Consider the following 13,947-nt stretch of genomic DNA (forward strand, 5'->3'; position numbering starts at 1 on the left):
TTAAATAATTGAGAGAAGAAAAAGAGATATGTTATCTATCAAAACCCAGTTCGATTAACATTCATTGGATTGCACACTTTGTTTGTTTGTTTGTTTGGATATGTAGCAAATTAACATTTTAAATAGCACTTAATGACTGACTGAATGGAAATGACAATAAATGAAAATGTAAAACGAAAAAAGCGATCATGAAAATGTTTCCAAAAAATGAATAAAATGATTTTTGACCACTTTGTTGTTCAGATATATCACATATTTGTAACTAAATGATACATGAATTGAAACAAAACACGGTATAAACTGAGGAGTGATCCCGTGAGGTTCATGTATTTTCTTCACTCCGCTGGGAAACTGCTCTCATGTCAAGAAGCATCAGATCAGTGCATGCACTGCATCGTCCAATCAGTGAGCAATACACAGTAAGGGGGCGGGGCGAGTGTCTGAGGATTTCATCGAAGGATGGTCATTGGGACGCTACTCAAGATGGCGCAGACAAATCAACTTCCGGTGAGACCGAGACCGAGGAGCGAGGAAATGAAAAATAAGAGAAGTGAGAAAGGGCCAAGGAAGGGAGGTAAGAGTATCTGAAATGAGAGGGAAGGTTACTAATCTAAATAAAGGGGAAAGTCACAAGACAAAGACAAAAACACTTAAAATAAACTTAACATCATTTGCGAAGATGACACCATTTCAAACAAATGTGAGAGAGCAGTTAACACAGATAAACATGAATTCTTAATTGACAAACAAATAAATGTTGCATCATTACACAGCAACAGTCAAACAGTGGGAGTCTGTTTAAAAAATTCAAACAAAAGGTGATGCCACGGTCATTTGCAATCCAGTAGGAAGCCAGGTCTTTCCACTGATCACCATTAAAAATGGACAAAGTCATTAGGGTGTTTTATTCTCCTAACACAGTCAACAGGCCTTGGGCTGAGTTAAACCCAATTATCATGTTCAGAGCAAAGAAATAATTAAAAAAGCAAGGCTTTAAAGTGGGGCCTCCATGCTGGAAGCTGCATTTACATGTGTAATGAGGCTCAGGCCTCTCCTCCCCTTGATCCACAGACTCTTAACCACTTATAGCCCCCCTGTGCCTCCGCTACGCCGCATGCCTGCGCCTTTCTAGAACATTGTCTGGTCTCATCTCCCTCACTCCCACCTCACTTTCTCTCCCATCTGCAAGAGCCCACATTAACCTTCAGCTCCTAATCACACAGAGCTGATTAGTCTTCCAGCAAAAAGATCATTGCTGGCTCCCAGCATTGTAAAATAAAGGGTTTTTAATGCTCTCATTAGAGACAAATGCAGCAAAAATATTTCAAAGTGTAATTACATCCAAAAAAGGGATTCCGAAGTACATACAGGAGAATATGACATTCAGCTTTAGATATGTCTGTCTATAGCAATACTGTATGTCCATCTCCCTCTCTGTTTGTCTGTGTTCTGTGAGTTAGCATGAAAGGACCGGAACATCTGACAATATGTTTATTTTTATTTTCTCTGTACAGTCTCTTTTTGTGAGATGCTCAGTTGGAGTCGGCTGCCGAGATGGAATGAAATGTGTTTGCCTTGGGTCAAAGGTTTTTAATGCTTATTTTCACCCTGGGGTACCAATGGGGGGTCATGGGGGAAACAATTTTCTCCTCCATGTTATTTTCAGAACAATATAAAAAAAACACTTTTCTCTAGTTATTGTCAGGCATTTTACCTTTGAAAAGTGGATTGAGTGGTGTGAAGAAAATATTTTTGCTCCGTTGATTTGCTGTGTCTACGCTGCTGCCGTGAGCGTGTGATTGTAAAAGTAATATTATTTTTGTCAATCTGTTGTTGTCCAACTCAAAGAGAGAATTGAATGAGAAAATCCCTTGAATTAATTACCCGTATCATATGTTCTACCTTTCCATCCAAGCGAGACCCATAAAGGTTTAGGTAAAGACAGGATACACAGGACTGACAAAAAAAAATTGTCTCGTAAACAAAATAGAGTTTGAGGTTACTGAATCAATAACTGACATTTTGAATCAAAAGAGTGTAAGCAAACATTTGAGAGGTAATCAAGTTGTTTATCAAGTGTCCGACCAGAGCAATTTGGCCACATCCGATATTCAAGCTGTCACTTGCACTGGTCCGGGGATTCGGAACAAGCAAGATGATGTCTTTGGGAATCATTGCCATTGATAAATCATCCTATATTTTCCTCTTCTCATTCTGCCTCTGCAGCTTTTAAAATATCTGTCACAAAATCACACACACCTTAGCCAATACACATGCAAATATATTGTATTTTTTCCCCCCACGCTGCTCCTGGGGCACTGTATACTGTAGTTACTGCCATGCTGCTACGAATACGAGGATGGGTAAAAACTTAGACACTAAATGTACTTGTGTGGTGCTGTGTACTTGTATGTAATGATTAAACTACAATCCAATTCTCAATTTCCAAAGCTAACCATAAAAGACAATGCTGGAAATACCACATTTGTAGGCCTTTTTTGCTTGGAAGTATCAATTATACAATCATACATAAAACAATAACTTTCTAAAAGTGTAGGTTAATATTAGAATAAGGTACCCCACTTTTGAGAGTTATTTTTCTGGTGTTCTCTTACAATATACATTCAGAAGTAAAAGACGAAGGGTTCTGTAGAGGCAGAGGCTGTTGCTCGATATGTTGAAACACTTTGATTGTCTACTGCCTCCAAAGATGTACTTATTTATGCAGTAAAATAAGCTGCCAAAGGAGGAGACCATGATATAAGCATCTACCAACAGATGTTTGCTTGTAAAATGAACCTCAATTTAGTTCCAGCTCTCTAGAATGTTGTTAATACATTTTGAAACTTGGAAAGGACAACAGCTCTTGAAAAAATAGGCGTAATTAAGTCAATTTGTCTTTCACCTGGAATAGACGTCAAAGAGCTTTGCCTCACACAGACGCCTCTGGACTCAGAGCCCCTTGCTCACTTCATCTGGCCACTGTGAAAATAAAACCATACGTTAGAGAGGGTTGTTGCTGCTTTGTTTGTCGTGTAGCATGTCTAGTGATGGGAATTCCGGCTCTTTTTAGTGAGCCGGATCATTTGGCTCGGCTCACCAAGAAGAGCCGGGTCTTTCGGCTCCCAAACACCTCTTAATTTTACCACACATACGTTTTATAATTCAATCAAATGTAGCCCTGTTTTGACTAATGATTTACATGTGTACATATATATCACTTAAATTATTCAATACATCCTTTGTACTGAAGTATTCAAAAGTAGAAATTACCCTCAAAACAGCAGCATCCAACCGTCTCTAATCCTTGGATATTACATGTAACTGCATGAATGCACGGAGCACCCGTAGCACGGAGATCATCGTATCCTTCTGTTTTGTATTACTTAACAAAAAACAACAACAACAAGAAATGGCTCATTCACGGACGCGAGCCGGCTCCCGTCGTTCACTTAATAGAGCCGGCTCTTTGAGCCTTCTTTATAGGCCTGCGACACTGGCAATTTTAATTAAAAAAAAACAGCACACCTGTTATCGTTCAACTGACTCAACTGTCAAATGGTTTGGCTCGAGATTGTATGCTTTTCTCAAAAGAGTGGTCTTTTCCTTTGTCGCCATTGCAAATCACCTCAAACCCATCCGTGAGGCATTATGAGTAGGCCTATCCCTTGATTGATAGCAAGTCTTGATTTTGGCTAATTATAAGCAAACAGTAATTTATTTTATAACTACATCGTTATATGTGTTGTTTTCATCAGTTTAGGGTATTTTTATTCATTATTGTTTACTGATGTGACAAATTCTGTGAAAACACCGCTCAGCCAGTCTATGTGTTGTGTTATTTTGATCTGTGTGTATGTGTGTGTATGTCTGTATATATGACATTGTGGGGGCCAAACGCTGTTTTACACAGACATTGTCGGGACGCGCCTACCATCTGTACATTTTTCTGCACATAACCATCAATGCATCCATCTTGTCTTTCTTTTTCAACCGAATCAGCTTCTGTTTACCACAAACACAATAATACAGTACATGCCTGTCCCTGTGCAGACGCATGCTATAATGAAATCAAGACAAGCATGCACACACCCACACACATGCTGTACACACACATATTTGCTTGTCACACTCTTAATGTCAGATCAACCCCCGGTTTACTTAGCTAATGAGGAGCGTTCCTTTGTCTCCTGTTGTGCACCGTGTTATCATCCAGTCTTGTTCATTGAGTGTCAGCTCCCTGACTCAGGTCTAGCTTTTGGTGGAACCACAGAGAAAATCAGATTAACCTAAGCCTTTTAACTGTGGCTGGTTTTGATCCCATTTGAGAGTTGGCAAAGCAACCTATTTTGGTTGTGTTTGAATGTAGAATGCTTGTGGAGGGAGGATGAAGGCTTGGCAAGAGAAGTAAATAAAAACATTGGGTGACAAAGGCTAAGAAGCTTTTTCTTGGGGACAGGGTTCAGGCCAGTGCTATGACACAAAGTGTTAAATAGCTTCTCACCTTTTTTTAGCAGGGCCTCTCAGGGGTGTTATGCATATACTGTAGATGTACAGAGAGGAAAAGAGAAAGAACAAAAATGACATTAAGGCATTAGAAGAGATAAATGCAAAGAAAAGGTCACACAGTAAATACATATTGGATTTACACTTTGCTTTGCTATCAATGAAAACATAGGTCCAAACCTCTCAGTCACTTATTTTGGTAGTTTTGATTTGTATATAAAAATGCATTGGTGGAAATGTGTTCATGTGTTTGGAATCTTCTTAGGATTTGATGGGAAGCGAGTTATTGTCTAATAAGCATAACCTCATGGTTATTGCCGACCTTAAAACTCTCTCATACTGCCCATGTCATTTTGAGAACCCTAATTGATGCAATGTATCCTTTAGCTCTCACAACCAACAGAACCCTTCCCCAAATGTATGTAAATGTGCCTCACCTATCACCGTGCTCAAAGCTCAATGTCCCCAGTGAGCACTGATCTGTTTAACTAAAGTAGGATAGTTCAGTCATATATTCGACAAGACAAAATAGTATATGAGTACGTTATAGTGTGAGATTTGCCTGTTTCCCAATCGGCTGCACTGTACTGAATGACACACGAACACAATCTACGCCTCTCAGCCCTTTCCTCACCCACCTTGTGGTATTTATGTGACTGAATGCAAAGGGACAGATATCATACAGTGCCATGTGTGCAGAGAAAAGGCTGGGTGGAAAGCTAATACTTAGTATGGCCTGAGGAAACAGAGGCCTGTCAGCTCGGCCTTGCTGTCTAGCTGGCCGAGTGGGTCACTACGACAGATCACCTCAGTTTGACCACGTCACCGCCGACTTCCAACCCCTGGGAGAGACAGTTAGAAATAGCTAAATGTTAGGCCTGTCTGGATCACACACGTCACATTGCATTCACATGAGCGCAACTCGTATTACAGTAACCTCATGGACATATGGAAACACTACTGAAACAAACGCATACATATAGCACAATAGAAGCAAATAAAAGAAGTAGCAACCCAGACAAAGAAAAAAAGCCAGACACACTCACAGTTTTGCCAGACAGTATTTCACGAGTAGGAGACTGAGGAGAGTGAGTCATCTGTTCTACTCACCAAATGCCTCTTCCTTTTTGTCTTTCAATGTTGAATCAGAAGCAGCAGAGAGACACTGCAATATTCACTGTTTCATGGAATGTTTTGCTAGTTTCACCCTGCTCATATCAATGTCTACAGCAAAACGCTTGAGGTGCTTTAGACGGACCTTCTGATGTCTTGTTTGATTGGTTCCAGGTTTATCAGTGCTGTCCAAAAGGTCACACAGGAGGATTTTCTGATATGGATCAAAACATTAAGAGATAAACTCAAACTCAAGAAAGTAGAGCCAATACCAGCAGATTTATTTTTCTAAACCTCTACAGGCGTAATAACAACCTCATCCAACTTATGCCTTTGTCACTCATGTAAACATATTGTTTTTGTCATTTTTATAATATTTCTGCAGAACACAGTTTATATTCTTTTCTTTTTTTTCTGGTAACAACAGTTTCAGATTAACTGCATAAAATGTGGCTATCTTCAGACCCAAATATAGTAGAACCCTAAAATATACTCATTACTCTGCTGTATATGATTTGTATATTCGATCCAGACTAAATGGCTAGCCATTGTGACAAGTTTCATGTATGCTAACTGATTAACATGTCAGTGTAATACATGAGTATAACATGTTTTGAATTTGAATATCCTTCAAATGAATCAAACATATAATGCATATTTCTGCCTCAAAGATTTTAGCTTAAATCCTAGGCTGTGGCCCCCAAACATATAAAAGCAGCCATTATTTAGTCCTGTAATGGAATCATGTTCGGAGCAATGCATTGAGAAATGTAATGCTCCACTGTACAGCATGAGGACGCTTTTAACAACTAAAAATGATGGATGTGTTTGAACACACACCTAAGATGCTTATAGTGTGTTCCAGGCTTCCAAGATGAACCTTTCTCAGCGCATTTTAAGTAGTCGTGTGTTTGTTTATTTATTTATTAATTACCTCTGTTGAAATGGTTGATATCTGCTTTAAATGAGTAAGCCTCCTCCCTCTCACAACCTTGACCTTTTAGACACCTCCAGTGCAGATGGGATGCACTTTTGGGAAAGTCTCCACTCCTAGCTTTCCAGAGATGCAAGAGATTTAAGGGGGTCAGGAAAGGGGACTGCTAGATAGAAATCTAATTAGGTGATTGTGCTTGAGGGAGCTTCGCTAGCTGCTCGATAAACTCCCACACGCTCGCTCTGCTCTTCTCATTTCCCTCTCTCGCTTCACTTTCTGTCTCTCCCTCAGCAGTTTGCACTCACCCCGAGAGGCAGCCTGAGAGTCCCCCTGCTGAGGGCACAGTCACAGGACGCAGATCTCAACTCACTTAATGCATCTTCACTACTTCTTCAAAGAAATGAGTAGATTCATCTCTCAGCAGATAAAATAAAATGTGCTTTAAGTGTCATCTCTTTTGCTCATTATTACTATACCTTTACTGAAATAAAGCTGAAAGGGCTCCAAAGAATGATGAGAAGATAAGACCAGGACTGCTTTGACACACAGCGCACACAGTGGGATTCTTCATAGATCACTGTGGATTGGCTGGATGTGTGGTGTGATATTTGAAATAATGAAACAAGACTTACTATATCATGTGTTTGTAAGTCTTAAATGAGTCTCGCAGCATTGTGGCAATTCTTGTAACATTGTACATTCTGCTGGTAATACATTAGAGCCAGAACAAGTAGTGGAATGTGGTACTACACACTGGTTATTGTACATCCGGATGGGAGAAAATGAACTGCTGTTCTTATATGGTGGCAGCTGAGACCAGAAGTTAACATGGCATGTTCTATTTAATTCTAACTCGTACAAAAACTAAAGTCTAATATTCTTTCTAAGTTCTTTACAGAAATGTATTGTTGTTTTTTAAGAATCAAACAAACAACATTAGCATGTTAATATGTGAGCTTTAAAGGGGCTGCTAGGCTCATTTTGAATATGTTGAACAGAGCCATGATCTATTGTGTTGGAACTATTCCTTTAAAACACTAATTTATTGTACGTTTTAACAAGTTTGCACGCTTTTTTTCCTTGTGTCCTTCTTTTTATCCGGAAAATCTGCTGTGTACGTACATACACCTTACTGCTTGAAAAAAGCTTAGTATTGACACTGACTTTATAACTTTATTTTCCTTTCTGTCTAACACATTCTCAAAGCTCCTGTATTTGTTCATCCCACTATTTTATCGTATCAATATTATTGCTTCTATTGCACACACAGTCAGTTTTTCTATGTGCCTTATTCTACAGAGGTCTCTCGACAAAAGCGATTTCCTCTGAATATTTCATATACATTCCTTTATAATCAACTCAATGAATATTCTTCAATGAGCTGCATTTAGGGGTATCTTAACAAAGTATAGCTACACAAAGTATAGCTACACAGGCTCAGGGAGATTTCCATCATAAAATGTGTATTTAAGGTTTAAGGTGTATGGAAGTTTCATTTTCTGAGAAAGGAAATGTTTGTTTTAACGTTTTAGCTCCAGCCTTTTTATTTCTGTAGAAAAATGTCAGAGTTGTTCATGGTGTTAAACACTATAAGCGGAGTCTTCCATACCTATTTTTCTCTCACAGAAACATACTGTTATGGATCCACAACAACGTACATGATAAACAACCCGAAGGACTATTACTTTGAGGCGTTTATCAGAATGATTGAAGCAGGGTGTTCGATTGCTGGAATTTCTTTACGAGATCTTACACCGCACGGTGTCAGATAAGATCAAGGGAAATCTATCAAACCATTACTCAGCTGTTCCAAAAGCAGTCTCTTCTTTAGGCAGGATACTTGTAAAATGTCAAACATAGGTGTATTTACATGCCTCCTCTACCTGCCCTTTCTATTCATCACTGTGATTTTCTTTTCCTATGAATATTTGTCCTTTGCATTTATCTTCTCCAAAGCATTTCACTCTTACGCTTGTCCTTTTCAGAAACATGTGTCTCTCATTTCTCATCCACTTGCAAATTGATTATTCAAACTACAATACCGTAGATATAATCCATACCCTTCTGGCACGTAAAGACATCTGCTCTATTGTGCCACTTTAAATGCTCAGGTTGCCTGCCTGTTCAAGACAGCCTCATTCATTTGTAGCAATGCACACAACTCTGAATGATGATCCCGCGCCCATGCATTACTGTGACTAAGATACTGCCGAGCACACTTCCGGGGCCTCGATTGTACCTTCACAATAAAAAGCTCCTCAGCATTGATGTTGCATCCCTGACACAGAAGAGGCTTAGTCATACCCGGAGCTCAGGGAGGTTGTTTGGGATAATATGGCTTACTTCGTAATTAGAAAATGCTACGGCATGATTTCAGGGTAAATCACTTGATTCTTCCTTAGCGTGCTGCAATATGTGCACTCGAGAAGCACACAGAAACACATGGAAAGGAACCAGGAATAGCAGCCTGTATTCCTACAAAAGTTGATTAAAACAGAACTAAATTATATAAGAAACATGTCATCTGAAATCATACCCATTGTCCAGATTGCTATTGATTTATAAAATATGATGGCTTTTCTTGCTTTCGGGAGGGATGGTTATTCATAGAAAAAAAACGTTCAGTGTAATGGCTGCTCTACGGGCATGTCAAAATCCAGTTGATGTAGTTTAATGGCGCACAATTTAGGTGCAAAGTACGTTTCAAGAAGCAAAGGGGTCAAAACATTAGTGCCAAACCAAACCTCATTCTGAGAGCAGTATGCCCATGCATGCTGACCAGCGCAGGCAAATGTGTTACCAACACAGAAGACAAACTAACTTCTTTGAAGCATTGCAACTTCGAAAATAAATATAACTCCAACAATTACAGGTACTATTACTCCAGTGTTCTAGGTGTGCAATGTCAGCTCTCGTAACGGCCGTTAGTGAAAAATAATTTCCCTAAATGTCTTCAACTTTTATGCTGAGTAGACTTTGTTTGGTTTTGTTTCCCCATTCATCTCTTACCAAAAGACAATACTCAATATAGGCAATAAGGGGTTGCTTTAAGTTGGAGTGTGCAGTAAACAAAGATGAGTTGAATCAAAATAATAAGAAATGTGTGGCAGCAGAGCAGAAACAGAGCTGAGAGATGGGATGTGAAACTATCATTTATCAGCTTTTGGTTTGATGCTTAGTGCAGATTCATAGACCTGGAGGAGGATGGATTGTCACTGAGAGGCCTGTGTTAATGTGAAAGGATCTCCAGGGGTTGTTTGATGTCTGTTCAGATCACAGTGAATCATATCTCACCTTATTGTATCCACACAGAGTTCTGAAAATTGGATCACACTTGAGTTGTATCTTTGAACGTGGATCACTATTATTATATGACATTACATAGGACTACTAGACCCTCACTTAGTTGCAGATCTTTCTTTCTCTTTCTCTGCACATTTGTACCTAGTCTTTGCTCTTTCTTAGAGCAAAAACATATTCCAGCCCAACACAATATATCCTCCTTTTACTGTTTGAATGCATGTATTTTAGGATAGTTTTTTATTTCTAACATTAAGACATTTGTTTCATGTTGCTGTCAACTTTCTGGAGGAAGACATGTTTATCTCTTTGTGACTGTAGCCCCTTTGAACTGCACTTTCACAGGAAGCCTTCGGAGTCTGTTGCATCCAAGTACACTTACTCAAACTCACTTCCTGCCTCATAAAAGAGGCATTTGAAATGGAAAGTTTAAAGTGCTTTTCGTATTCATTCGTTTCCATTGAATGAATCTGAGGATATGATCTAACCTCTGTTTATTTTCTTTCTGTGCTTCTCTTCTCTTAGCTAATTCACACTATCAGTGTGGTAGATAAAGACGAGCCACAAGCTGGACATCGCTTCTACTTTACCCTGGCCCCTGAAGGCTCCAGCAATCGACACTTCACCCTATGGGATGTCAAAGGTGAGAGGGCAAAGAACCTTATGGTTTATTGGTAAAGAAGCATATTTTTATGGTATGGATGTCAACATCCATACATACAAGTAAGAATCTGTAAGACTGGTTGCTATATTTTTTAGTGGATGTGCACACGATTTAAATGTGCAAAGGTAAAGGAAGATAATGCTTGACTGACAAGTGCTCGAGATTGTGTTGACGTTCTTCTATTTCCCTGAGTGATTGGCATTATGAGAGTTTGGTAAAATGATTGAGGGTATTTTTCAAATGTAGACCTTTAAGAACAATTGAGTTTGTTTGAAAGACTGCAGCTCTAAAAGTATTGAAATGATCGGTGAGTACTTTGACAATGTCACAGTTCATTGAGATGCCAGATGGTTGCTGTTTTAAAGTAAGACAACTGAAGGAATACACTACCAAACGATTTTAACAATCACAGGAGGCTTTCTAAAGGTTTTTTTATTTATCATTCAACTTATTATCAGACACATTTTTCAAATAGCTTTTTGGTCTAAGCAGGTCTATGTTTTGTATTAATGTAGTATCACTTTTAAACAGTTTAACACAGCATCTTGATTCCTCTTGAATGGAATGTGAACAGCTTACATCATTTTCTCATGTGTCATCATGAAAATTGCATTCTGTGAAAACACAACATTTACACGTATCTACACAATGTAAGAAAACATTACAATCACCGTGCTCCCCCGTGATGAGTCTGCTTTGTCAGGAAGATGAGTTTTTTCATGCTTGTCTGTGTTTTTGCAAACGCACTTGCAGATTCCCCGTTTATAGATGTGTAGCAAAGTGAATGTGACATCTGGCTAAATCAAGATTGATCTGACACCAGGAAAATGTCAGTGGAGCAGCCCTAGCAAGGGAAATGGCACAGCGTGACGGCAGCAAGTCCCGCTGCACTGCCACTCACATCCATGTGAATAGATACACACATATTGTACATACACATATGCATAGAGTGGCAGGAAGTGGTATGACCCTCTGGCCCTTGTATTCTCTCATAAATTCGCACACATGCATAAATACATATAAACACACTACAACAGTCCATCAATGTCCTTTGTCCTCAGTTTTTATATATGGTGTGTGTATTTTTGAGTGTGTGTGTGTGTGTGTGTGTGTGTGTGTGTGTGTGTGTGTGTGTGTGTGTGTGTGTGTGTGTGTGTGTGTGTGTGTATTGTGTGTGGTGTGTGGTGTGTGTGGGTGTGGGTGGGTGGGTGTGTACACACTTGTCTCGTTTGTACCAAAGATATATGTACTCGTGAAAATAAACACCAAGGCAGACCCCTGTATATATTCTGGTGAAGACAAACAAAACCCTGCACGTACTTTTGATCCTCCCACCCCTCTTTTTCCACACTGGTGTCTCTTTTCATTGACACATTTGTCAACCTGTCACTTTCAATCTGTCACTTCTTCTTTTCCCCATCATGGCCTCGCATTGCGTTCTGTCTCCAAGCCTTGACATACAATGATGAAAAGGTTGTTTTTTAGGTTTCTCCCCTCCCCCCCATGTTGCTAAACTCTTTTAGGTCGTTGCTGGCAGTATGTAGCGCAAAACCTCATCTTTACCAAACAAAGTTTGCTGTTATGTGACAAACTGACATCATGTTACCTAGATAGTCCCATATCATGCTTAAAAATAAATGAAACAAAACTGAAGAAAAACATAACTGAAACTTTATAGCACATTATTTGTACTTCTGTTTTCAATATTGTGAACAGGTTAGTTTCTTTCTGTGGCTTGGTCAGTCAGAGAACATATAGCTAATGTCAGCCAATTGTATAAAAAGTGAATGGCAATGTTAACGTTATACAACGGCTTCTCTAGGCTGTAATAGCGTATTTCTTCGGCTTGTATGGCTGTATTTGTTCTTTATGCTTGCTGCCTGTAAATGTAAATCTAATGTGACAGCTTAAGGTCAGTTTCAAGTGTGTCCACTAAAGAACAACATTTCTATTTTCTCTAACATTAAACAAGCATTTCCTTTTAGTCGTGCAGGAGACGTGGCTCCATGATGGCAGTTTCGGGCTGTTTGTCAGTCCTACTCTTTGTTAGTGAAGAAAATATCTCAACAGTTATTTTATGGATTGCGATGAAAATGTGTAAAAATATTAAGCTTCCTCGGAGGATGAATGCAAATGACTTTGGTGATCCACTGACATTTCTTTCAGCATCACCATTAGCTCAAAATGTCACTGGTTTCAATAAATTATTCTAAAATCAAACACCTGAAACACTAATGACATTCTCATCTGCCTGCAGCCATACTTTGTGTTTATTGCTAATCAGCAAATATCAGTATGCTGAACTTAGATGGTGAGCATGGAAAACATAATACCTGCTATAGACATCAGCATGGTAACATTGTTGGTGTTAGCATGCTGACTTTTGACTTTAGCACAAAGCACCACTCAGCCGAAGTACAGACTCACAGATCTACTAGTATGGCTGTTGACTCTTTTTATTTTAGCTTTGACCTTTTAGACAATACCCGCCTCCCACTAGGGTCATCACTCTGCCATTTGTATTGCTGTTTCACTTCACTTCAAGCATATGTTTCTTTGGAGTTCCAAACATTTGTTTAGAAATTTGGTTTTAATGGCAAACTACACAAGATGCCTTAGATTATATGTATTTCGAGAAGTTTCTTTAAAGAAGACAGCCGATGAGGAGAGTGCTGTTTAAAAGTCAAAAGGACATATTCATGGCCGTACCGTTCCCGCACATAAACAGTAATATGAAGATTGTTCTACATTTGCCAGAGGAGCTTTAGGGCGACATGGATAACGGTGATTTATGCTCTGGGAGATGGATGGCTTGGTATCGGCAAGTCTACTCACAAAGCTTCTGAGTCTATTTGTCAAAGCCTCCTCCCGTTTTCTGTGCTACATTTATCTATGTCTCCGGGAGAAAGCTCATATACACACCGGTGAAGTTTAATTTCAAACAGTGGCTCTCTCACTCATTTTCTCTCCAGTTTTTTATAAAGAAAAAAAAAATGATAAATGTTAATAGCACAAAAGCAGTCTTCCCCAGTGAAATCATTCTACCCCGAGATATACGTGACAATCGTGCCACCCTTTGTCTAAAGTCCTTGAAGTATGCATTTTGGCTAATGATTTATTCAGAAGAAGACAAGGATAGTGCTTTTTTTATGTTGACCCTTTTACTATAGTATGGATAAATAGGCCTGTATAAACAACTGTCCGGCTGTTATATGTGTTTACTTCTAGAAGTACAGTGTCAAGTTCAAATGAAAAAAAAAAGTAATTCAAGCTCTCGCTACATGGAGTATTATCAATCCAACTGCAGATGAAACCAAGCATCAGCGAGCAGAGTTTGTTTTTCAAATATTAAGTTGCTCATGTGTAATTATCCTTGTTTCTCTTATCCCCTACCCCCAACACACACACACACACACACACACACACACCC

At 39.1% G+C, this 13,947-nt stretch overlaps 1 protein-coding gene across 1 annotated transcript in view; it reads left to right on the forward strand.

The window, feature by feature from the left end:
- Positions 1-13,947, forward strand: part of cdh22 (cadherin 22) — a 68,039-nt gene that overhangs the window by 46,228 nt on the left and 7,864 nt on the right. The window contains exon 9 of the mRNA XM_010772564.1: positions 10,379-10,496. Within this exon, the coding sequence (XP_010770866.1) occupies positions 10,379-10,496 (118 nt within the window). The remainder of the gene's footprint in view (positions 1-10,378; positions 10,497-13,947) is intronic.

Source organism: Notothenia coriiceps, unplaced genomic scaffold (assembly GCF_000735185.1).
Source record: "Notothenia coriiceps isolate Sejong01 unplaced genomic scaffold, NC01 NC01_scaffold00011356, whole genome shotgun sequence".
Taxonomy (NCBI): domain Eukaryota; kingdom Metazoa; phylum Chordata; class Actinopteri; order Perciformes; family Nototheniidae; genus Notothenia; species Notothenia coriiceps.